At 42.9% G+C, this 26,096-nt stretch overlaps 1 protein-coding gene across 5 annotated transcripts in view; it reads right to left on the reverse strand.

Moving 5' to 3' along the window:
- The window catches only part of dock3 (dedicator of cytokinesis 3), an 889,649-nt gene that overhangs the window by 363,129 nt on the left and 500,424 nt on the right, over window positions 1-26,096 (reverse strand). For all 5 annotated transcript variants that reach the window (XM_072582733.1, XM_072582732.1, XM_072582735.1 and 2 more), the window contains 2 exons: window positions 18,037-18,125; window positions 1,508-1,633 (listed from right to left, as the gene is read on the reverse strand). In XM_072582733.1, the coding sequence (XP_072438834.1) occupies window positions 1,508-1,633; window positions 18,037-18,125 (215 nt within the window). The remainder of the gene's footprint in view (window positions 1-1,507; window positions 1,634-18,036; window positions 18,126-26,096) is intronic.

Here is a 26,096-nt window from a genome sequence, read left to right on the forward strand (position 1 = left end):
CCAGTAAGGACAATCCTTTAATGGATACACAATAAGCTTTGCAGTAACTCTGATAAAAAGTACAATTAACAGATATATGAACATGGGGTGAGAATGAGAATCACATCCACCATATAGATCCTATCTATTAGCTAATACAGGTTTGCTAATCATTTTTCCCAGTGAACAAGTTAATCTCCTGACGGAGCCAAGAAAAGAAAAACAAATTGTGACCAATTTCAAGGAAAAAAGTCTTTGACAACTTAATGCAATGAAATATATTCTACAAGACCATATTTATCAATGAAATAGCAAATAAGTGTTACTAATCTAATTTTAATACCTTGCAATACTGCTAATTATATCATGGTGCTATTTGCGTCACAGTGTATAATATACAAACAACACCAGCACCCCCAAGTAGCAGGCTAGAAGAGCAAGTAGTTGATTATAAGACTTACGAGGTTTTGTGGGCTATAAAAACATAAACTGAGTGTTGTTTGGGCTGTATGAGAGTTGACTCAGATACATTAGCGAGTGCCTCAGTCGTCCTCACTTGCTAAAATGTGTTTGCTTCTCTTTCACATCTTTAAAAGTCTTTTAAGAATTTATCTTTAACCAAACCTTTAGCCACACTTCCTAAACACTTTGATTCCTGGTTCTAATACCTTCTCACTACAGTTATTTTCAAATTGTGGCAGGATGCTTCCTTACGTTATATACTGCAATGTGTAAAATAACTACACATTGTAACATTCGTACAGGCAATTCCTTGGAAAAGTGAAAATGCTTCAGATGATAAAATAGTAGACGTGAGGTAACGAAGTCAAACAAAGAAGTCAGTCTCCACTTCTCCATTAAATTCATTCAATCTTCTTCATGGGATTAGTAAGGAAATTCAATTTTCACAGCATAAGCATATATTAATTATTTCAAAGGAATGTCATTCAACTCAAATATAGTTGGTGAACTGCACAGTGCAATTATCTTCAACCTATTATGATTCACCATTTTTCCGATGAAATATCAAATCCATTTCTAAATTTCATTTTATATTGGGTAGGGCGGGGTTATTCATCTTCTTTAGGAATCACTCAGTAGAAAAAAGATTAGAAGTTAATTATGGTCAAGGGACAATTTTTAATCCAGCTTTAACTCAACAATCCAGTATCATCCCCACATTTCTCATTGCATCATCTAACTGGTCTTATTTTCAGAGTTCTATTATGCGTTACTGCATCCAGATGTCTAGTTCATGTTGCTTGCTCACTTTATGAAGATGTGTTCCCTAATATCATTCTTTTTTGAATGGTAGAACAGGCTTTATGAACCAAATGGCCTCGTCTTGTTCCTATTGCCTACATTCCTTTGACCCTTTTATAATCTCTGAATAGAGTGAAATCTTCACATTAGTTGTTGAGATAAGATGAAAATCTACAATCTTAGTTTCCATTGATTTTTATTTCAACAAAAGTTAAGCTCCACTCATAAGATTATGCTTCCTCAGTGACCAGAGTCCGCAGCCTACCTGGCATAATGACATCAGGGAAGCCCAACTTGCGAGTAATGGCCACACCCCGGTTAAAAATCACAGGATTCTCTCTGCGAATGTGATCCATGTCACCCCGGAGTAATTGCAGAGAGATGATCATTCCTGTGAAACAAGAAACCACACAACATTCAACCATTAAGTGAATTGAGGTACATCTCCAGATAAGTTTTGTTAGAGGTGGCACAAAGCTCAATTGGTTTATTAAAGTCATGCAAAAGGTCAATGATTTATGCTTGGTTCTGGAACCTAGTTTAAAATGTATGATAACTTTAACATTTCAAAGAAGGGTAATCTCTCTTCTGTTTTTCTCTTTCCCTTCCCTTAAAGTGCAGTATATGAATACCAATACTTCTTAGGTATCTCACCTACGAGATTGCCTTGAGGAGTAAGCCAAGGTGAATGTTGTCAGCCAACTAATTAATACAAAACAGGTGGAACAACTCAGCCCTTTTCTCAAAACATTGAGACCTATGATTTTATTAGTAGAGGTCAATTAGAATCTCTTCCTCCCAGAAGCATTGCACTCATTTTGGTTGTAGATGCTGGTTTTCAAAACAGAAAACCAGCATCTTGGGGTGGCACGGTGGCTCAGTAGTAAGCACTGTTGTCTTACAACGCCAGGGACCTATATTCGATTCCAGCCTCGGGCGACTGTCTGTATGGAGTTTGCATATTTCCCAGTGACTGCGTGGGTTTCCTCTGGGTACCTCCCACAATCCAAAGATGTGCAGGTTAGGTGAACTGGCCATGTTAAATTGCCTGTAGTGTTCAAAGGTGTGTAAGTTAGGTGCATTCAGGATAAATGTAGAGTAATGGGAAATGATTGGGTGGGGTGCTCTTCGGAGGGTTGGTGTGCACTTGTTGGGCCTGTTTCCACACTGTAGGGATTCTATTCTATAAAAATGTCTTTTTCTGTGTCTTCGGGCATTATTACATATCACATATTGATGCCATTCTAAGTGGCTTAATAACTTGACTGAAGCAATAATATTATAAAACATATTTAGCTTCCCATTACAGCAGAAGTCACAGAAAACATAAATATTAAGGCAGAGGTTTATGGTTCTATTATGCTTGAATGTTGTGGTGCTTTAATATAACGATTAACAGAAGATATATATAATTGCTACTTGCAATTCATCAGGCAAGTTAATTCTTTAAACTTCGCTCAAATCAGACAAATTAATTTATCAGAAATGGCATTAAAGGTCACACTGAATCATAAATGGCAATTAGATAAATATCCAACATCTGCTGTTCAGAATTCCATTAAAGATGACTGCAATGTTACTCCTCATTTTGGCATTGCCTGAAGCTGTTACAGTTTGGACGGTTTCACATACTTGGAAGCCAACTTAGTTTGGGACATATAGCTACCTTTTCAAATCATATAAGATTTTCCTTTGAACTGCTGATAACACCTTGTAACAGATTTATAATTACAATAGTATTGGAGATTGACATGTATAGGATGCCCATTTCAGACCATTCAGCAAAATAAATGTTCCATGTTAATTAAAGAGACAAATTCAGTAGCGCCTCAATGGTTCAGTCATTATGATGTACCTTATAGACCAGATATGGGTCAGCTTCAACACTGGGTTCATATTCAATTTACTGAGAACAGCTATGTGGTAAATGGTTATAAAATTGTCCTCAGTACTTTGGAAGCAGTGGGTAGTTGGCCAAAGTTCTTGATCCTGATCAGGCTTAAGGGACTTTTGCTGAAAGTGCATATCAGCAGACACTGAATGGGGTGGGTTTGGCTGTAAAGTCCTGCAAAGTTAAGTAAAATATCAATTCACTCAATCTGAGTTCTTCCAGGCAGCATGGGCAATGCTGTAGATGATGGCAAAATTCCTTGAAGCAGTAGTCCATTAAGAGACAATGCTTGAGGTTTCCTCCATTGGAGCAAGACACTTCCTCTACTTATTGCCAGAACAAGAAGTAGTGGAAGGATTTAAATATTTACAGAAGGTTAGAGTGATACCCTTTTCAATTCTAGCAGTTGCAAGCCTATCCTGCCCAACCTTTTGTCAAAAGGCAACCTGTTCATTCCACCTATGAGTCCAGCAAGCTTTCTCAGATTTGAACATAGAACATAGAACAGTACAGCACAGAACAGGCCCTTCAGCCAACAACGTTGTGCCGACCATCGATCCTCATGTAAGGTAAATCTAAAGTACGAATCCTCAAACTTCTGTGACCATATGCATGTCCAGCTGTCTCTTAAATATCCCCAATGACCTCGCTTCCACAACTGCTGCTGGCAACGCATTCCATGCTCTCACAACTCTCTGCGTAAAGAACCCGCCTCTGACATCCCCTCTATACTTTCCGCCAAACAGCTTAAAACTATGACCCTTCGTGTTAACAATTTCTGCCCTGGGAAAAAGTCTCTGGCTATCAACTCTATCTATGCCTCTTATTATCTTGTACACCTCAATTAGGTCCCCTCTCTTCCTTCTTTTCTCCAATGAAAAAAGTCCGAGCTCAGTCAACATCTCTTCGGAAGATAAGCCCTCCATTCCAGGCAGCATCCTGGTAAACCTCCTCTGAACCCTCTCCAAAGCATCCACATCTTTCCTATAACAGGGCGACCAGAACTGGACACAGTATTCCAAGTGCGGTCTAACCAAAGTTTTATACAGCTACAACAAGATCTCACGGCTCTTAAACTCAATCCCCCTGTTAATGAAAGCCAAAACACCATATGCTTTCTTAACAACCCTGTCCACTTGGGTGGCAATTTTAAGGGATCTATGTACCTGCACACCAAGATCTCGCTGTTCCTCCACACTGCCAAGAATCCCGTCTCTAATCCTGTACTCAACTTTCAAGTTCGACCTTCCAAAGTGCATCACTTCACATTTATCCAGGTTGAATTCCATCTGCCACCTCTCCGCCCATCTCTGCATCCTGTCAATGTCACGCTGCAGCCTACAACAGTCCTCTATACTGTCAACGACACCTCCAACCTTTGTGTCATCTGCAAACTTGCTAACTTCAATCTCCTCATCCAAGTCATTAATAAAAATTACAAAGAGTAGAGGCCCAAGAACACAACCCTGTGGAACACCACTCACCACTGACTTCCAGGCAGAATACTTTCCTTCCACTACCACTCGCTGTCTTCTGTCGACCAGCCAATTCTGTATCAAGACAGCTAAATTTCCCTGTATCCCATTCCTCCTGGCCTTCTGAATGAGCCTACCATGGGGAACCTTATCAAATGCCTTGCTGAAGTCCATATACACCACATCCACTGCTCGACCCTCATCAACTTGTCTAGTAACATCCTCAAAGAACTCAACAAGATTTGTGAGGTATGACCTACCCCTCACAAAGCTGTGCTGACTGCATTTAATCAAGCCATGCTCTTCCAGATGGTCATAAATCCTATCCCTCAGAATCCTTTCTAACACCTTGCAGATGACAGATGTGAGACTGGCTGGTCTCCAATGCATTTACATTCTTCCTTAAATAAAAAAAGACAACTCTGTGCAGTGTACTCCGGATGCGGTCTTACCAATGTCTTGTACATCTGAAACATAACCTCACTATTTTTGTATTTAATTCCCCTTGCAATAAATGAAAACATCCCATTAGTTTTCCTGATTACCCGTTGCACTTACATGAGAAAGCCAGATCCCTACACATATTAGAGCTCTGCAATCTCTCACCACTTAGATGTTATTCTTTCTTCATTGTTCCTCCCAAAATTGACAATTTCACATTTTCAATGTTATAGTCCATTTGACAGACCTTTACCCACTCACTTACCCTATCGATATCCCTTACAGGATTCTTTATTCCCTCTTCACAACGTTCTTTGCTACCTATCTTTGTGTCATTAGTAAATTTCCTCTTCACAACATGAGTAAATTACCTTTTATCCTTCATGCAGCTCATTTATATAATTAGACAATGGTGTGGTTCTGTTCACCGAGCTGGGAATTTGTGTTGCAGACGTTTTGTCCCCTGTCTAGGTGACATCCTCAGTGCTCGGGAGCCTCCTGTGAAGCGCTTCTGTGATCTTTCCTTTGGCATTTGTAGAGGTTTGAATCTGCTGCTTCCGGTTGTCAGTTCCAGCTGTCCGTTGCAGTGGTTGGTATATTGGGTCCAGGTCGATGTGCTTATTGATTGAATGTGTTTATTGAACAATCAATAAACACATCAACCTGGACCCAATTTACCGACCACTGCAGCGGATAGCTGGAACTGACAACCGGAAGCAGCAGATTCAAACCTCTACAAATGCCAAAGGAAAGATCACAGAAGCGCTTCACAGGAGGCTCCCGAGCACTGAAGATGTCACCTAGATAGGGGACAAAACGACTGCAACACAAAGTCCCAGCTCGGTGAACAGAACCACAACAACGAGCACCCGAGCTACAAATCTTCTCACAAACTTTGAATTAGACAATGGCGTAGAAGTATTACTGCTAGATTATTTATCCAGAAACTGACCTAATGCTTTTGGGGACCTTGTTTTGAATCCTGCCAGAGTAGATGGTGGAATTTGAATTCAATAGAAGATATCTGGAATTAAGAATCTACCATTGACCATGAAAATCATTGTTGATTGTCACAAAAACCCATCTGTCTCACTAATGTCTTTCAGGGAAGGAAATTTACCATCTTTACCTGGTCTGGCATAAATGTGACTCCAGGCCCACAGCAATATGGTTGACTCTCAACTGAAAATGGCCCAGCAAGCCGCTCAGTTGTATTAATCACTACAAAGAAATGAAACTCTATGACCCACTTGGCTTCGATCTAGGCAAAAACAGCCTGCCAAGTCCTTCTTACCAACATCTAGGGGCTACTGCCAAAATTGAGAGATCTGTCTCATTGACTAGCTAAGCAATAACCTGATACAGTCATACTCATGAAATCATACCTAACAGCTTAGCCACAGCGGTGTGTACCATCTTCAAGATGCACTACAGAAATTCACCAAATATCTTTAGACTGCGCATTCCAAACCCATGACTACTTCCATCCAGAAGAACAAGTCAGCAGATACATGGGAACATCACCACCTGCAAGCTTTCCTCCAACCCACTGACCATCCTGACTTGGAAATACTGTCTCTGGGTCAAATTCCTGGAACTCCCTCTCTAAAGGCATTGTGGGTTAACCTACAGATGTGTAATGCAGCAGTTCAAGAAGGCAGCTCACCACCACCACCCCAAGTGAAACGAGGGATGGGAAATAAAATGCTGGCCAGCCAGTGATACTCATGACCCAAAATTAAATTTAAAAAAGTAACAAGTGGAGATCTTAGCTTTGACCTCTGTGACACAGGACTCCTCTCCATGATCCATTCATGATTGATTTATATTTCCTGTTAGTAAGCCAATCTTCCATCCATAACAATACATTATTCTTACAGCATGTGCTTTTAGTTTGGCAATAAGTTTGATGTGGAATGTTGTCAAGTGTCTTTGGGAAATCTAAGTTCAGTACATACATGAGTTATCCACAGCACATTACCTGGAGAATCATAGAGTCAGAGAGTCCTTCAGCATGAAGACAGGACCATCAACCCAAACTGGTCCATGCCGACCAAAATGTTTATCCTTGCTAACACCATTTCCCTGCACTTGGCCCATATCCTTCTAAACCTTTTCTATCCATATATTTGTCCAAATGCCTTTTAAATGTTGTTAATGTACACATCACAACCACTTCTGCGGGCAGCTCATTCCATTTATGTACCACCCTCTGCGTAAAATAAAAGTTTTATTCTTTTAGGTTCCCTTTTATTCTTTTCCCTCTTACCTTAAACTGATACCCTCTAGTCCTCAATTCTCCAACCCCGGGTAAAAGACAAAGTGCATTCACCCTATCCATGCCTCTCATGATCTTAAACAATCCTATAAGGTTCCCCCTCAGTCTACTACATTCTAAAGAACAAAGTCCAGGTTTGTCCAACTGCTCCCCATAATTCAGTCCCTTGAGTGTTGGCAACATCCTTGTAAATTTCCTCTGCACTCTTTCCAGTTTCATAACATCCTTCTATAGCAAGGTGACAAAAACTGAATGCAATACTCCAAGTGCAGTCTCACCAATGTCCTGTATAAGTGCAACATAACTTCCCAATATCTATACTCAATGCCCTGACTGAAGGCCAGTGTGCCAAAACTCTTCTTCACTGCCCTGTCTACCTGTGACTCCATTTTAAGAGAAGTGTGCACCTGAACTCCAAGGTCCCTCTGTTCCACTACACTCCTTAAGGCCCTACCATTCACCATGAAACTGCTACCTCAATTTGACTTTCCAAAATGCAACACCTCACACTTATCTATATTAAACACCATTGGCCAATTCCCCAGCTGATCAAGATCTTGCTGCAATTTCTGACGACCTTGCTCACTGTCCACTATACCGCCTACGTTAGTGTCATCTGCAAAACTTATCAATCATACCTTGCACACTCTCATCCAAATCTTTGACGTAGACAACAATCAACAATGAGTCCAGCACCAATCCCTGAGACACACCACTAGTCACAGGCCTTCAGTCCAACAAGCATCCTTCCAATTTTACCCTCTGCTTCCTATCATCAAGCTGACTGTATCCAATTTGCCAGCTCTCCCTGGATTCCATGTGATCTAACCTTCTGGAGCAGCCTACCATATGGAACCTTATCAAAGGCTTTACTGAAATCCATATACTATGTCTACCGCCCTGTCTTCGTCAACCTTCCTGGTCACTTCATCAAAGAACTCTAACAAATTTGTGAGGCATGATCTCCCACGCAAAAAGCTATGCTGATTCCTCCTAATCAAACCCTTCCTTTCTAAATGTACATCTTATCCTTCAGAATGTTCTCAACTAACTAACCGAACACAGATGCTAGGTTTACTGGTCTATAGTTCCCAGGTTTATCTTTGCAGCCCTTCTTGAATAAGGGCACAACGTTTGCTACCCTCCAGTCTTCTGGGACCTCAGCCGTGGCTAATGATGACTCCAATATATCAGCCAGGGCCCCCACAATTTCTTCTTCAGCCTCTTGTTCTTGGCTATATTTGGTTAGGACCAGGAGATTTACCCACCTTCATACATTCTAATATATTCAACACCTCCTACACTGTGGTATGAACTATCCCCAAGAGATCACCTAATGTCTCCAAGTCTTCATGTCTTTCGCCACGGTAAACACAGAGGAGAAATATTCATTGAGGACTTGCCCATTTCGTGTGGTTTCACATGTACATGTCCACTTTGTTCCTTGAGGGGTCCTATTCTCTCTCTAGTTATTCTTTACCATTTAATATACTTTGGATTCACCACAATCTTGTGCCCCCTTTTCGCCCTCCTGATTTCCTTCTTTAGTAAACTCCAGCATCCCCTCTACACCTCCAGGGATTCCTTTGAGCCCAGCTGCCTCCTTTTTACTGGTCAAATATCTCTTGTCATCCAAGGGTCTTCAAAGAACATCAATAAATTGGTTAAACATGATTTCACTTAAACAACAGACAATTATGACTATGCTTGATGGTCCTGAAATTTTCTATGCACCCTTTTATAACATTGCTATTTCCAATTTAACAGAACTCCAAGAATCTAGAGAATCTTGGAATCTTAACACTAATGCATCAACCATTGTATTGGCACTCCTTTTAAGATGCGACTTTATGAGTTCCACCCTCCATTTCCTGATTTACAGCTATTTCTGAAATGTTACTTGCATCCTATAAAACGAAGACCAATGCACAATACCTGTGTAATTTAGTTGCCATCTTCATACTTTCCTTATTGTATCCCCAGATATACTGTTTACAGAATTAACATGTACTTTGTTGTCTTGCTGCTTTTTAAAATATCTACATAAACTCTTTTTATTGTTTTACATTCAATGGGAATATCAATACATAAAGCAACAGTTGGAACAACTACTGTCATGAGAAGTCACAACTACAGTTTGGACAGACACAGCACCCCAATCAATCAAAAGCATAAAATAGACAATGTTCAAGTAAGATGCACAAAATGTCTTGCCAAGCTACATGGTTTGATAATGAAGTCAAAATATATATTCGCCATGGTAAATATCAAAGAATGTATTGGCACAGTGGTACCAACAGAAGCTTTTGCCATTTTCCAGATTATATTTGTTAGTCTTCACACTATTAGTATCGCAGTCCACATTAAAATATTTAAAGTCCCCTGTTATAACTCTACATAATTTATGCACCTCTGATTTCCTGGCAATTTTTTTGTTTTATATTTGTCCTTACCATTTGACAGCCTACAAACATTCTTTGTCACATAACATTAGCTGTTATTTCGTAGTTCTAACCAAACATGCTCTATCTTGATCATTATAGGACCCCATTCAATTGGCATACTCCAACTGACCAAATGACAAATAACTCAGCACTAATCTAGTCATTGGAATTGGTTATGACAAGTACATATATGGCTCTACAAGATGACTTATGCCTAATATTAATGATTTGGATGCCAAAGTTGGGAGAGCTATCCCACAGACTTCTCAAGCAACTGCCTGACATAGCCATACTCACAGAATTACATTCTTTCAATCAACATGCCAGATGGTACATCAACATCCTTGTCCTCTTCTCCCCTGGCAGGACAGAGTGACCAATCACGGTAGCAATATAGTGGTACAACATTTGGAAGTGAGAGGCTGTGGATACCTTTGACTTCGACTCTGGATCCCATGAAATCTCACAGCATCAGGTTATGGAAATCAAATTTACTATCTACTGTCCTCTCTCAGCTGATGAATCAGTTCTCCCCTATATTAATTACCACTTGGAAGCAGTGAAGATAGCAAGTGTGGGCGGCACAGTGGCACAGTGGTTAGCACTGCTGCCTCACAGCGCCAGAGACCCAGGTTCAATTCCTGCCTTAGGCGACTGACTGTGTGGAGTTTGCATGTTCTCCCCGTGTCTGCGTGGGTTTCCTCCGGGTGCTCTGGTTTCCTCCCACATTCCAAAGATGCGCAGGTGAGGTGAATTGGCCATGCTAAATTGTCCGTAGTGTTAGGTAAGGGGTAAATGTAGGGGTATGGGTGGATTGTGCTTCGGCGGGTCGGTGTGGACTTGTTGGGCCGAAGGGCCTGTTTCCACACTGCAATCTAATCTAATCTAATCTAAACAGAATATGCTATGGATGGGCAAATCTTGATATCTGCTACCAATAGAGGTTTAGTAACACCACTACTGACCAAACTGGCTGAAACCTGAAGGACATAGCTGCCTGTTGAGCCTACATGGTAAACAATCTCACCCTTAACAATGTACCTGTCATTAATGAATTATTTCATGTCAGTTTTGATGGGAGTGACCACTGAACAGTCCTAATGGAGTCAACGTCTAATTTTTAAATGGAGGATGTTCTTCATTTTGCATTACTATTGTACTAAATGGAATAAATCAGATTTTGCAGATAGGCATCCAGGAGGAACTACGGGCCATCAGCAGTAGCAGAGTAGAACACCACTAAAATCTGTAACCTCATATTGCCCACTCTACCACTGCAGTGAACCACCTAATGAACCCTGGCTCAGTGAAGAGAGTAGGAATGGATGCTGGGAGTAGTACTAAAGGTGAAAGTGAAGGCTGCAGATGCTGGAGATCAGAGCTGAAAATGTGTTGCAGGAAAAACGCAGCAGGTCAAGCAGCATCCAAGGAGCAGGAGAATCGACGTTTCGGGCATGAGCCCTTCTTCAGGAATCTGAAGGGCTCATGCCCGAAACATCGATTCTTCTGCTCCTTGGATGCTGCCTGACCTGCTGCGCTTTTCCAGCAACACATTTTCAGTAGTACTAAAGGTGCCAACCTAGTGAACCTAATGAACTGAAGCAACAGGCTGTAAATAAAGGAAAGTAATTCCATGACCAACTGATCAGATCAAGTATTTGCAGTCCTGCCAGACCAGTTGTGAATGACAGTGGGCAAGTAAACAGCTGTGCTGATTCCCTGAATAAATTCTGCCCAAAAATACCAGAGCCCAGATCCTGAGTGAAAAAGACAATGATGAGTGTTCACAACCATCTTCAGCCATGAGTGCCAAATGGGTGGTCTATCATGGCCTCCTCTTGAAGTTCACCTCAGATATCAGTCTTTAGCCAATTTGATTAATTTCAGTCATTAACTGTATTGATATAGTTGCACATTCTTGGGTTAAACTTTGTAAAAGGGATATAAAACTGCATGTGCATTGCAGAAAGTGAATAGAAAACACATAGCCGCTAAGGAATCATTCAATCAGTTAAAGTCCATTGCAGGAGTATCAGAAATGAAAGTCTTAGTTACTTTGAGAAAGCAATAATTTTTGTTAGGAAGCTGTTTCCTGAGAAAAAGAGAGAGACAGAAAAGCTTAGCAAGCAGTTGTGAAGTTTGTAGCCTCAGCAGTTAAAGGGGACTAGAAATTCCAGCAATTAAGGTAGACTGAGAATTTGTGATTAGAAAAAATTCAACGAGAACCGAAGTCTTAAAGCTGGAAAGGAAATTGCACATATGGTAAAGCAAGTTGCCAAAACTAAAATCTCCAAGCATATCACTAGTCAAGGACCAGATTCAAGAAACTAAGAAAGGAAGGCAGCAGAAGTTCTGGGATCCACGGAAAAGACAGACCAACAAGCGCTGGACTATCATATATGTTTGTGATTTCTGAGAGGATTTGTAGCTGAGGTTGAAGTCCAGATTTGGGTTGGATAGGTGGGAGGAACCAAGGACACAATCACCAGACAGCACCAACTTGATCAGCAAAGACAACATTCTCAAACTACTAGACCTATGCCTCACCACCCACTTCACATTCAGTAACATAATCGACAAACAAATCAACAGAACACCCATGGGATCCAACCCAAACTTTGGGTCCGCTACGTGGATGACACCTTTGCGATTACAAAAGAAAACAAATTAGAGGAAACCTACAACATCATCAACAATATTCTTACTGCCATAAAATTCACAAAGGAGAACAACATTCCTAGATGTCACAGTAGAATGAACAGTTAATGGAGTACTTCAGACCAACGTCTACAGGAAAGCAATACGCACAGACCAGATACTTAACTACAGAAGCAATCACCCCAGCACCCACAAATGGAGCTGCAGCAGGACATTATTTCAACGAGCCACAACAACCCGGAACTACGAGCAGCAGAAGAAAAATACCTATACAGTGTATTCAGGAAGAACGGGTGCTCAATAAACACAGTCTGTCAATTTCTCAACAAACCCAAACAAGCGGACACAACATGCTCAGAAACTCTAGCCACATAACCTTACATTAAAGACGTCTCTGAAATGACTTTCAGACTACTCAGACCCCTTGGCATCATGGTAGCCCACGCACTTAAACAGCGGCTAATGAACCTAAAGGATCCTATACAAACCACCAGCAAAGCAAATGCCATTTACAAAATACCATGCAAGGACTGTAATAAACACCACATTGGACAAACAGGCAGAAAACTAGTCACCAGGATACATGAACACCAACTAGACACCAAAAGATATTACCCACTATTACTAGTATCCTTACATATGGATGAGGAAGGACACCACTATGTCTGGGACAACACATCCATCATAGGGCAACTGAACAGAGACATGCACAGGAATTCCTAGAGGCCTGGAATTCTAATCGGAACTCCATCAATAAACACATCAATTTGGATCCTATCTACCATTATCTGAGAAAAAGAACCAGAAATGATAACACCCACCTTAAGAAACCAAGACACATAAATAGAAAGCAGGACATAACACCATCGCTTCACCAGAGGCTCACTGATGATGTTACCTTTTATGGTGATGAAACATTTGAAAACAAACCTTCCAGTTCAGCAAACAAATTTACAACGTGAATATCATATATGTTGCCAGGTATGGAAGGTTTGAGTTATGAAAACAAAGTTGGATAGGCTGGCACTTTTTTCACTGGAGTGTAGGAGGTTGAGAAGTAACCTGATAGAAGTTTATAAAATAATGAGGGGTGCAGACAAAGTTAATGGTAATTGTCTTTTCCCTAAGATGGGGGATTTCAAGACTAGGGGGTACATTTTTAATGTGAGAGGTGAGAGATTTAAAAAAAGCTTTTACACAAGTGCCTGATTTGCGCATGAAATGAACTTCTTGAGGAAGTGGCTAAAGAGGCTATAATTAAAAGCCATTTAGATATCTTGAAAAGAAAGGCTTGGAGGAATATGAACCAGGAGTAGGCAGGTGGGATTATGATTCGCATGGAGTGACTGGACCGAAAGGTCTATTTCCATGCTATATGACTCTATGAGTGTATGTCTCAACTGATGAAATGTGAATTATTAGTCTTTATCGTCCATTAAACAATGCCAGTTTTTATTTTACATCAGGGGAAGAGACGTGGGGGGAGAGACGGGGGGGAGAGACGGGGGGGAGAGAGACGGGGGGGAGAGATGGGGGGGGAGGAGAGACGGGGGCGGCAGAGACGGGGGGGGGAGGAGAGACGGGGGGGGGAAGAGACGGGGGGAGAGAGAGATGGGGGGGGAGAGACGGCGGGGAGACACCAAAAGATATTACCCACGATTACTAATATCCTTACATATGGATGAGGAAGGACACCACTATGTCTGGGACAACACATCCATCATAGGGCAACTGAACAGAGACATGCACAGGAATTCCTTTTTGCCAATATGTCTATTGCTCAAATAGAATTTTCTTCTTCTTAAGCTTAATATGGAGTCTAAATTCCTACACAGAGCTGGTGGAAAGACAAACTGCAGGGAGGCTGCAAAGAGCTATAAGAGGTTCACACAGCGGGCAAGAAGATAATCAAACAAGTTTAATGTGGCAATGTATAAATAACAGAAAACTAGAATATTTTCCCAAAGGTATGAAACTTGACCAATGAAACCTGGGTGTGCTTGCGAATGAATATGGCAAGTTAGCTACATGTACAGCAAGCAATTAGGAAGGCAAATGGCATGAAGCACAGGATCAAAGAAGTGCTGCTACAACTGCAAAAAGCATTTGCGAGGCCAAGTTTGGAATACTGAATGCATTATTGATCTCCATATTAAAGGAATGTCAGACTAACACTGGAGGTAGTATAGTGAGGGTTCACTAAATTGGTCCCAAGGTTATCCTTTGATGATTTGATGAAGCCAATCCAGAGCTTAGAAAAATTGAGATACAAGCTCATAAAAACATAAGATTTATTGGGCACTTGACAGCGGAGACACTGAGCTTGGTTCCATTCATTGTGGAATCTAAAACACAGGGTCACAGTCTCAGGATAAGGTACAATAAGTTAGAATTAAGGTGATGAGAAATTACTTCACATAACCACGAGCGGCATGGTGGCACAGTGGTTAGCACTGCTGCTTCACAACACCAGAGACCCGCATTCAATTCCCGCCTCAGGCGACTGTCTGTGTGGAGTTTGCACATTCTCCCCGTGTCTGCGTGGGTTTTCTCCGGGTGCTCTGGTTTCCTCCCACAGACCAAGAATGTGCAGGTTAGGTGGATGGGCCAAGCTAAATTGCCCGTAGTGTTAGGTGAAGGGGTAAATGTAGGGGCCTGTGTGGGTGGCGGGTCGGTGTGGACCTTGTTGGGCCGAAGGGCCTGTTCCCACACTGTAAGTAATCTAATCTAAACCACAGAAGTGTTACAGTGTGGAAGGGGTCATTTGTCCATCATGCCTCTCCTGGCTTGTTGAACGAGAATCGTTACCTAGTGTCAATTTCCTGAACATTCCCAATGTCCTTTCACATTATTTTTATCTCAGTAATATCCAATGCCTTCTTGAATGCATCAGTTGAGCTTGCCTCCACTATACTTCCAGGGTAGCACATTGGATGCCCTAACTACTTTGAATGAAAACATTTCTCCTCACTTCATCCTTGTTTCTTTTGCAGATCACTTTATACCTATACCCTCTTCATAGAATACCTACGGTGTTGAAGCAGGCCATTCAGCCAATTAATTCCACATCTCTCCTCCAAAAAGCATTCCACCCATTCCTGTAACCCTGTTTTTCCCACGGCTAAGCCACCTAATTCGTGTTCCTTTTATGAGCAGGAACAGTTTTACCCTATGTACTCTATTCAAAAATGTTGCGCATCTTTGGAATTCTTGACTTAGTGTTGTGGATATTCTATTATTGATTAGATTACAGTGTGGAAACAGGCCCTTCAGCCCAACAAGTCCACATCGACCCACCAAAGCGCAACCCACCCATACCCCTACATTTACCCCTTACCTAACACTACGGGCAGTTTAGCATGCCCAATTCACCTGACCTGCACATCTTTGGGCTGTGGGAGGAAACCGGAGCACCCGGAGGAAACCCATGCAACACGGGGAGAATGTGCAAACTCCACAGTCAGTCGCCTGAGGCGGGAATTGAACCCGGGTCTCTGGCACTGTGAGGCAGCAGTGCTAACCACTGTGCCAACCGTGCCGCCCACAAAGAGTAACCCCCACCCAGACCCTATTACTCTACATTTACCCCTGACTAATGCACCTAACCTACACACCCCTGAACACTACAGGCAATTTAGAATGGCCAATTCACCTAACCTGCACATCTTTGGATTGTGGGAGGAAACCCACACAGATACAGGAAGAATGTGCAAACGCACATAGACAGCTGCCTGAGGCAGGAATTGAACCCAGGTTCCTGGGGCTGTGAGGTAGCAGTGCTAACCACTGAGCCACCATGCTGCACCCCTTTAGAGATTAGATTACTTACAGTGTGGAAACAGGCCCTTCGGCCCAACAAGTCCACACCGCCCCGCCGAAGCGCAACCCACCCATACCCCTACATTTACCCCTTACCTAACACTACGGGCAATTTAGCATGGCCAGTTCACCTGACCTGCACATCTTTGGTGTTGTGGGAGGAAACTGGAGCACCCAGAGGAAACCCACGCAGACACGGGGAGAATGTGCAAACTCCACACAGACAGTCGCCTGAGGCGGGAATTGAACCCAGGTCTCTAGCGCTGTGAGGCAGCAGTGCTAACACTGTGCCACCGTGCCACCCTCAATGCCACCTTGAATGCATTGTGGGCTAGGGCAGAAAGAGATTTCTTCTACAGTGAATTAAATGATTTGGGGAGCAAGTAGAAAAGTGGAGTTCCAGGTCAGCCACGATCATATTGAATGGCATGTGGGCTCAACTGGCTATATGGTTTAGTCTTGCTCCAACTTATTTTGTCTTGTGTTCTTATTTTTTCCACGACAGTGGCATAGATTCAACCATTTTCAATTGCTTCTTCACTCAACTTCTCTCCATCATAAGACTAGAAGTAGAAATGTTCACTGATGATTGTGTTCCATATGTAATTCTTTGAGATAATGGTGCCCACATGCATCAAGACATAAAGAACATCCAGATATGTAAGGATTCTATGATTACCTGGTCAATAGCAAATATCATTTATATGCAGCAAACAAAAGGCAATGATCAAATTCAATAAGACAATTTAACTATCTCCATTTGACATTCAATTACAGTATTATTAATCAATTCCCTGACATTCTAGTATTCCACTGGCCAGAAATTGGAAATTCTGTGATAACTGAATCACATTTTGACTACTCAGTGTCTTTTTTGCTTAAATGGTATGAGATAGGAGTATGATGGAATATCCTCTTGGATAAGTGCAACTCCAAGAAGAAACTTGACATCATCCAGGACAAAGCAACTTGCTTTACTGGCACCTCATCCAAAACTTCAAACATTCACTAGCTCCACACAGTACAATAAGGCAGCGGCTGTACATCTCCATGATGCACTGTGCCAACTCTTCAAAGATTGTTCAACAGAATTATCAAAACTGCAACCACCAATGCTTAGGTGTACAAGGGTGGCAGATGCATTGGAACACCACCAATTTTAAGCCACTCACCACCACCACTCACATCCTGCCAATCTTTCATCATTGATGGGTTAAAAATCACACAGTTCTCCACTAGCAGCACTACAAGCCCTATTTGAATCAAGATGAATACATTCTGAACAATTTGGAAGAAGGCCCCACAATAGAAAACAAGTGAAATGTTTACTATGATCACACTCTGGGTGCAGATCAGTCCCCTGTTCCTGAGATGCTGTGATTGCACTCTCAACATGCAGTCTCAAGCACTCAGTGATTGGCTGCTTAAACCCATAATTAATTAGTGAGACCTTCACATATAATTAAGTCTATATACTCAGTACAAAATGATTAAACTTGCTTAGTGAGTTCAATTATTGATGAGAATTGTGGACTGATGAGCAATTATAGTTATGGTAGAGTTACTACAACATTTTTCACCATCGACAACTTAGAAAACTTTTGTTTGAAAGCCAACTGTAAGTTATGAACGATGCTTATTAAAGGGAGGCTGTAGTCTAAATACAAAGTCTCATATGGAAGTGCAATGGAAAATAATAGCATTTTTTGACAATGCAGGTTTGGGGCAGAACTCAAAAAATTTCTTTCGAATATAGGCCAAGAGTGTAAACAAGATGCAGAGATTTACCGTAATTTGTGCTGGCTGCAGTATACTTGTTGCTGGATTTGCGAATTATGTTTTCATGGATTTGATACCATTCATTTTCATTATTACACCTGGTCAAAAAAGGAAAGTAAGAAATGTTAGAAATCACTTCTTAGTGTATGATAGGGAAATCAATACTTTCACAAAAGCCCATTGCAACTTTTCACTCAAACACAAATACCAACAATAACTGATTTCTCATTGTAATGCAATGAAGACCCTAACAACAGTGAACTGGAGCTCGGTATTTATGGTCAAATGCTCAGTCAAAAATATAAGAGCTCCAAGACAAATGAAAGATCACCTTGTTTATTGAAAACCAATTGAAATATTATTCATTGTAATTTGAGCACATAATACAGTGAATAGAATTGTAGAGTCATACAGCATGGAAGCAGACCCTTCAGTCCAAGCATAACATAATCCCAAACTAAATTAGATCTACCTGCCAGTACTTGGCCCATATCCCTCCAAACATTTCTTATTCATGTATTTATTCAAATGTCTTTTTAACATTGTCACTGTACCCGCATCCACCACTCCTCAGGTTAAAAATAAATACCCCTCAATTCTTTTTAAAAATCTTTCTCCTCACTACTTTAAAACATGCCCCCAGTCTTGAAACCCCGCACCCCAGGAAAAAGAAACGTGCCATTCACTTTATCAATACCTGTCACAATTTAGTAAACCTCTATAAGATCACCCTTCTCGTGAAAAAAGTTTCAGCCTATCCTTATAACTCAAATCCTCCATTCCCAGCAATATCCTAATAAACCTTTTTTAAACCCTCTCCAGTTTAATAATAGCCTTCCAATAACAGGGCGATCTGAATTTATCACAGTACTCAGCAATGTCTCCACTGACTTCATCTGCGGGAAATGCACCCAACTCCAGCTCCTCAGAAACAACGTTAGGGAATTGGAGCTGGAGCTGGAGCTGGATGAACTTCAGATCACTCGGGAGGTTGAGGAAGTAATTGAGAGGAGTTACAGGGAGATAGTCACACATCAGGTACTGGGAAAAGGTAGATGGGACAGAAAAGGAACAGGCAAGCAGTGCAGGAATCCCCTGTGGCTGTTCCCCTCAATAACATGTATGCTGTTTTGGATACTGTTGTGGGGGGTGTGGGGGACTTACCAGGGGTAAGCCATGGGGGTACAGGTCTCTGAAACAGAATCTGTCCATGTTGCTCAGAAGGAAAGGGGGGGGGGAAGAGGAGTAGAGCATTAGTCACTGGGAACTCCATAGTCAGGGGGACAGATAGGAGATTCTGTGCAATACTCATGGGTGATGTGTTGCCTCCCAATTGCCAGGGTCCGTTATGTCTCTGATCGTGTTTTCAGGATCCTTAAAGGGGAGGGATAGCAGCCCCAAGTCGTGCTCCACGTAGGCGCCAACAACATAAGTAGGAAAAGGGATGGGCACGTAAGGCAGAAATTCAAGGAGCTAGGGTGAAAGCTTAGAGCTAGCACAAAGAGAGTTATCTCTGGTTTGTTGCCCATGCCACGTGCTAGCGAGGCAAGGAATAGGGGGTGAGAGAGAGGAGTTGAACATGTAGCTACAGGGATGGTGCAGGAGGGAGGGTTTCAGATACCTGGATAATTGGGGCTCATTCTGGTGTAAATGGGACCTCTACAAACAGGATGGTCTACACCTGAACCAGAAGGGTACCAACATCCTGGGGGTGGGGAGTGGGGAGAGGTTTGCTAATGCTCTTCAGGAGAATTTAAACTAATTCAGTAGGGGGTGGGAACCTGAATTGTAGCTATAGTGTATAGGAATTCGAGAGAAGTGAGGTCATAAATAAGGTTTCAAGGTTGCAAGAGTGTACCAGCAGGCAGGAGGATAGTTTGAAGTGTGTCTACTTCAATACCAAGATGGTGAACTTGCAGCATGGATTGCTAATGGGTCTTCGATATTGTGGCCATTTTGGAGACATCGATAGAGCAGAGACTGGAATAGTTGTTGCAGGTTCTAGATTTAGATGTTTCAGTAAGAACAGGGAAGGCAGTGAAAGAGGGGAGGTGTGGCATTGTCAGTCCAGGACAGTATTACAGTAGCAGAAAGGACTCAACTACTGAGGTAGTATCGGCTGAGGTTAGAAACAGGAAAGGAGAACTCATCCTGTTGGGAGTTTTCTATAGGCCTCCGAATAGTTCCAGAGATGTAGAGGAAAGGATTGCAAAGATGATTCTGGATAGGAGCGAAAGTAATAGGGTAGTTGTTATGGGGAACTTTAACTTTCCAAAAATTGACAGGAAATGCTATAGTTCGAGTACTTTAGATTGGTCAGCTTTGGTCCAATGTGTGCAGAAGGATTTCCTGACACAGTATGTGGATAGACCAGCAACAGGTGAGGTCTAACATTGGATTTGGTACTGGGTAATGAACCAGGCCAGGTGTCAGATTTGGAGGTAGGTGAGCACTTTGGTGATAGTGACCACAATTCGTTTATGTTTACTTAAGCGATGGAAAGGGGTAAGTATATACCGCAGGGGGAAGAGTTATAGTTGGGGTAAAGGCCCAACTATAATGATGCGATTAGGCAAGATTTAGGATGCATAGGATGGGGAAGGAAACTGCAGGGGATGGGAACAATTGAAATGTGAAGCTTCTTCAAGGAACAGCTACTGCGGGTCCTTGATAAATATGTACCTGTCAGGAAGGGAGGAAGTGGTCGAGCGAGGGAATCATGGTTTACTAAAGAAGTTGAATCTCTTGTCAAGAGGATGAAGGAGGCTTATGTAAAGTTGAGATGTGAAGGCTCAGTGAGGTTGAGAGTTGAGAGTTACAAGTCAGCCAGGAAGGACCTAAAGAGAGAGCTAAGAAGAGCCAGGAGGGGACATGAAAAGTTTTTGGCAGGTGGGAACAAGGAAAACCCTAAGTTTTCTATAGGTATGTCATGAGTAAAAGAATGACGAGGCTTAGATTGGTGCCAGTCAACGATAGTAATGGGAAGTTGTGTGTGAAGTCCGAGGAATAAGGAGAAGCACTAAATGAATATATTCACACAGGAAAAAAACAATGTTGTCGAGGAGAATACTGAGACACAGGCTACTAGACTAGACAGGATTGAGGTTCACAAGGAGGAGGTCTTAGCAATTCTGGAAAGTGTATATAAACCCCTTGGGCCGGATGTGATTTATCCAAGGATTCTCTGGGAAGCTCGGGAGGAGACAGCAGAGCCTTCGGCTTTGATCTTTATGCCGTCATTGTCTACAGGAATAATGCCAGAAAACTGGAAGATAGCAAATTTCATCCCCTTGTTCAAGAAGGGGAGCAGAGACAATCCTGGTAATTATAGACCAGTTGTGGGTAAAGTGTTGCAAAAGGTTATAAGAGATAGGATTTATAATCATCCAGAAAGGAATGTTGATCAGGGATAGTGAACCTGGTTTTGTGAAGGGTAGGTCATGCCTCACAAATCTTGTTGAGTTCTTGGAGAAGGTGACCAAATAGGTGAATAAGGTAAAGCGGTTGATGTGGTGTATATGGATATCAGTAAGGTGTTTGAAAAGGGTGCCTACAGTAGGCTATTGCAGAAAATATGGTGGCATGGGATTGAGGGTGATTTAGCAGTTTGGATCAGAAATTGGCTACTTGTAAGAAGACAGAGGGTGATGGTTGATGGGAAATGTTCATCCTGGAGTTCGGTTACTAGTGGTGTACTGCAAGGGTCTGTTTGGGGCCACTGCTGTTTGTCATTTTTATAAATGACCTGGATGAGGGTGTAGAAGGATGGGTTAGTAAATTTGCGGATGAAACTCGGGTTGGTGGAGTTGTGGACATTGCAGAAGGAGATTGCAGGTTACAGAGGGACATAGATAAGCTGCAGAACTGGGAGGTGGCAAATGGACTTTAATGTAGAAAAGTGTGAGGTGATTCAGTTTGGAAGGAATAATAGGAATACAGAGTACAGGTGCACAATCCTTTATCCGAAATGGTTGGGACCAGCTGGTTTTCAGAATTCAGAATTTTTCGAATTTATGGTTAAATTTTTAAAAATCTTACCAAAGAACAGTCTTACTGTGAGTAAAACGGACTTTGAGACAGAATTGAGGCCTGTTGTACTGAGCCACGCCCCCACGTTGCATCTGAGTGACACGCATCGCCTGGGTGTGGAGTTGGGTTAGCTGTTTTGCACGCCAAAAAACCTAGTTAGTGAGAACAAAACTTCACAAAAAACCTTTGGACTTTGTAGCTTTTAGGGTTTCAAGATTTTGGATAAAGGGTTGCCAACCGTATTGGGCTAATGTTAAGATCTTTGGTAGTGTGGATGAGCAGAGAGACCTCGATGTCCATGTGCATAGATCCCTGAAAGTTTCCACCCAAGTTGATAGGGTTTTTAAGAAGGCATACGGTGTGTTAGCTTTTATTGGTAGAGGGATTGAGCTTCAGAGCCATGAGGTCATGTTGCAGCTGTACGAAACTCTGGTGCACCTGCACTTGGAGTACTGCGTACAGTTCTGGTCGCAGCAATATAGGGATGTGGAAGCTTTGGAAAAGGTGCAGAGGAGATTTACCAGGATGTTGCCTGGTATGGAGGGAAGGTCATATGAGGAAAGGCTGATGGACCTGAGGCTGTTTTCATTGGAGAGAAGAAGGTTGAGAAGTGACTTCATAAAGACATAAAAGATAATCAGAGCATCAGATAGGGTGGGTAGTAGGAGTCTTTTACCTCGGATGGTGATGGCTAGCACAAGGAGAATTATCTTTAAATTTAGGAATTTTAGATATAAGACAATGTCAGAGGTAGGTTCTTTACTCAGAGAGTAGTAAGGGTGTGGAAAGATCTGCCTGCAAGAGTAGTAGACTCGCCAACCTTAAGGGCATTTAAATGGTCATTGGATGAACATATGGATGACCATTGAATAGTGTAGGTTAAATGGGCTTTAGATTGGTTTCACAGGTTGGCACAGAAGGGCCTGGACTGCACTGTAATGTTCTATGTTCTGTGTACCTGATTAGGTCCTGATGTTGTGAAATTTGAAAGGGTTCAGAAAAGATTTACAAAGGTGTTACCAGGGTTGAAGGGTTTGAGCTATCGGAGGAGGCGGAATTGCCTAGGACTATTTACCTTGGAGTGTCGGAGGCTGAGGGGTGATCTTTTAGACATTTATAAAATCATGAGTTGCATGGATAGGGTGAATACACAGGGCTTTTGCCCGAAACGTCGATTTCGCTGCTCGTTGGATGCTGCCTGAATTGCTGTGCTCTTCCAGCACCACTAATCCAGTAAGTGAATACACAAAGTGTCTTTCCCAGGCTGGGGGAGTCCAGAACTAGAGAGTGTAGGTTGAAAGTGAGAAAGAGGAAAGATTTAAAAGGGTCCTAAGGAGCAACTTTTTCAAGCAGAGGGTGGGGCATGCGTGGAAAGAACTGCCAGAGAAAGTGGTGGAGACTGGTACAATTACATTTAAAAAGCATCTGGATGGATGTATGAATAGGAAAGGTTGAGCAGGATATGGGACAAATGCTGATAAATGGGACTAGATTAATTTAGGATATCTGGTCGACATGGATTAGTTGAGCTGAAGGGTCTGTTTCCATGCTGTACATCTCCATGATTCTACATAGACAGAGTAATTAAGGAGGTGCTTAGCATGCTTGCCTTTATTGTTCAGCCCTTTGGGTATTGAAGTTGGGACATAATTTGGAGTAATCCTTACTTCCCACATTCGACAGCAGGAGCATTCAACTGCCCTAACATCCATTTCCATTGTTCTGAATTCCCAAAGAGACTATTGAAAAAAAATCTAATAACCTTACCAATCCAGTACACAAATCCCTTTTTTTGGTCGCAGAAGGACTATGGGTGGGAGACACTGCCTAAGTAGTGTTTTGGGTAAAGCAATCACCCAAATATATCACCTCACTTACTCAGCCGTCGAGTGTCTGCTCCTGCTCAGAGTGTGCTCCACCTATACACGAGATAAGTTATTAAAGGATTAATTTACCTACTCGGCAGCCCCCAGTCCTCGCTCTCGGTATACCGTAGAGCTCTGTGGGAAGCTGGGGAAGTGATTGCTGGCTCCTTGCTGGGATATTTGTATCATCGATAGCTATAGGTGAGGTGGCAGAAGACTGGAGATTGGATAACGTGTTGCCACTATTTTAGAAAGATGATAAGGAAAAGCCAGGGTACTATAGACTGGTGAGCCTGACATCGGTAGTGGACAAATTGTTGGAGGGAATCCTGAGGGGCATGTTCCTAAGGGCCTTCTATGTATGTGGAAAGGCATGGACTGATTAGGGATAGTCAACATGGCTCGGTGCCAATAGGGGAGGGTGGGTTGTTGAGGGGGCGTGGACCTGATCAGGTAGTCACGGAGGGAACAGTCTTTGCGGAAAGCAGATGGGATGGAGAGGGAAATATATCCCTGGTGGTGGGGCCCATTTGTAGATGGCAGAAATGTTGGCAGATGGTGTGGTTTTTGCAGAGGTTGGTGGGGTGGAAGATGTGGACCGGAGGGGTTCTGTCCTTGTTGCGGTTAGAGGGGTGGGGTTCGAGGGTGGAGGTGTGGGGATGTGGATGATATGCGTTGGAGGGCATCTTCAACCACGTGGGAGGGGAAATTACAGTCTTTAAAGGAGGAGGCCATCTGGTGTGTTCTGTGGTGGAACTGGTCCTTCTGGGAGCAGATTCGGCGGAGGAGGAGGAATTGGGAATACAGGATAGTATTTTTGCAGGAGGTAGGTTGGGAGGAGGTGTAATTCAGGTAGCCGTGAGAGTCAGTGGGTTTGTAAAAAATGTCGGTGTTGAGTTGGTCATCGTGGATGGAGATGGAGAGGTCTAGGAATGGGAGGGAGGTGTCAGAGATGGTCCATGTGAATTTAAGTTCAGTGTTGAATGTGTTGGTGAAAATGATCAACTGCTCAACCTCCTCATGGGAGCACGAGGTGACACCAATGCAGTCATCAATGTAGTGGAGGAAAAGGTAGGGAGTGGTGCCGGTGTAGCTACGGAAGATGAACTGTTCTACATAGCCGACAAAGAGAAAGGCATAGCTGGGGCCCATCCAGGTGCCCATGGCTACCCCTTTTGTCTGGAGGAAGTTGGAGGATTCGAAAGAGAAATTGTTGAGGGTGAGGACCAGTCAGTGTGTTCTGTGGTAAAACTGGTCCTCCTGGTCTTTAAAGACCATAATTTCCTCTCCCATGCGGTTGAAGATACCCTCCAATCCATCTCATCCACATCCCGCACCTCCGCCCTCAAACCCCACCCCTCCATCCGCATCAAGGACAGAACTCCCTTGGTCTTCACCTTCCACCCCACCAACCTCCGCAATAAACCACATCATCCACCGACATTTCTGCCACCCACAAATGGACCGCATTACCAGGGATATATTTCCCTCCCCACCTCTATCCACTTTCCACAAAGACCATTCCCTTGGTGACTACCTAGTCAGGTCCATGCCCCCCAACAACCCACCCTCCCCTCCTGGCACCTTCCCCTATCACTGCAGGAATTGCAAAACTTGCGCCCACACCTCCCCCCTCACCTCGCAGAGCACTTCAGGGAACATCTCCGGGACACTTGCACCAACCAACCCCACCGCCCATGGCCAAACATTTCAACTCCCCCTCTCACTCTGCCAAGGACATGCAGGTCCTAGGCCTCCTCCACTGCCAGTCCCTCACCACCAGACGACTGGAGGACGAACGCCTCATCTTCCGCCTCAGAACTCTTCAACCCCAGGGCATCAATGTGGACTTCATAGTTTCCTCATTTCCCCTCCTTACCCCAGTCCCAAACTTCCAGCTCAGTACCATCCTCATGACCTGTCCAATCTGTCAATCTTCCTTCCCACCTATACGCTTCACCCTCCATCCACCTATTGCACTCCCAGCTACCTTGTCCCCAGCCCCACCCCCTCCCATTTATCTCTCTGCCCCTGAGGCTTCCAGCCTCATTCCCGATAAAAGGCTCCTGCCCGAAACGTTGATTTTCCTGCTCCTTGGATGCTGCCTGACCTGCTATGCATTTCCAGCACCACTCTAGTCTTGACTCTAATCTCCAGCATCTGCAGTCCTTACTT

The sequence above is a fragment of the Chiloscyllium punctatum genome, chromosome 12 (assembly GCF_047496795.1).
Source record: "Chiloscyllium punctatum isolate Juve2018m chromosome 12, sChiPun1.3, whole genome shotgun sequence".
NCBI lineage: Eukaryota > Metazoa > Chordata > Chondrichthyes > Orectolobiformes > Hemiscylliidae > Chiloscyllium > Chiloscyllium punctatum.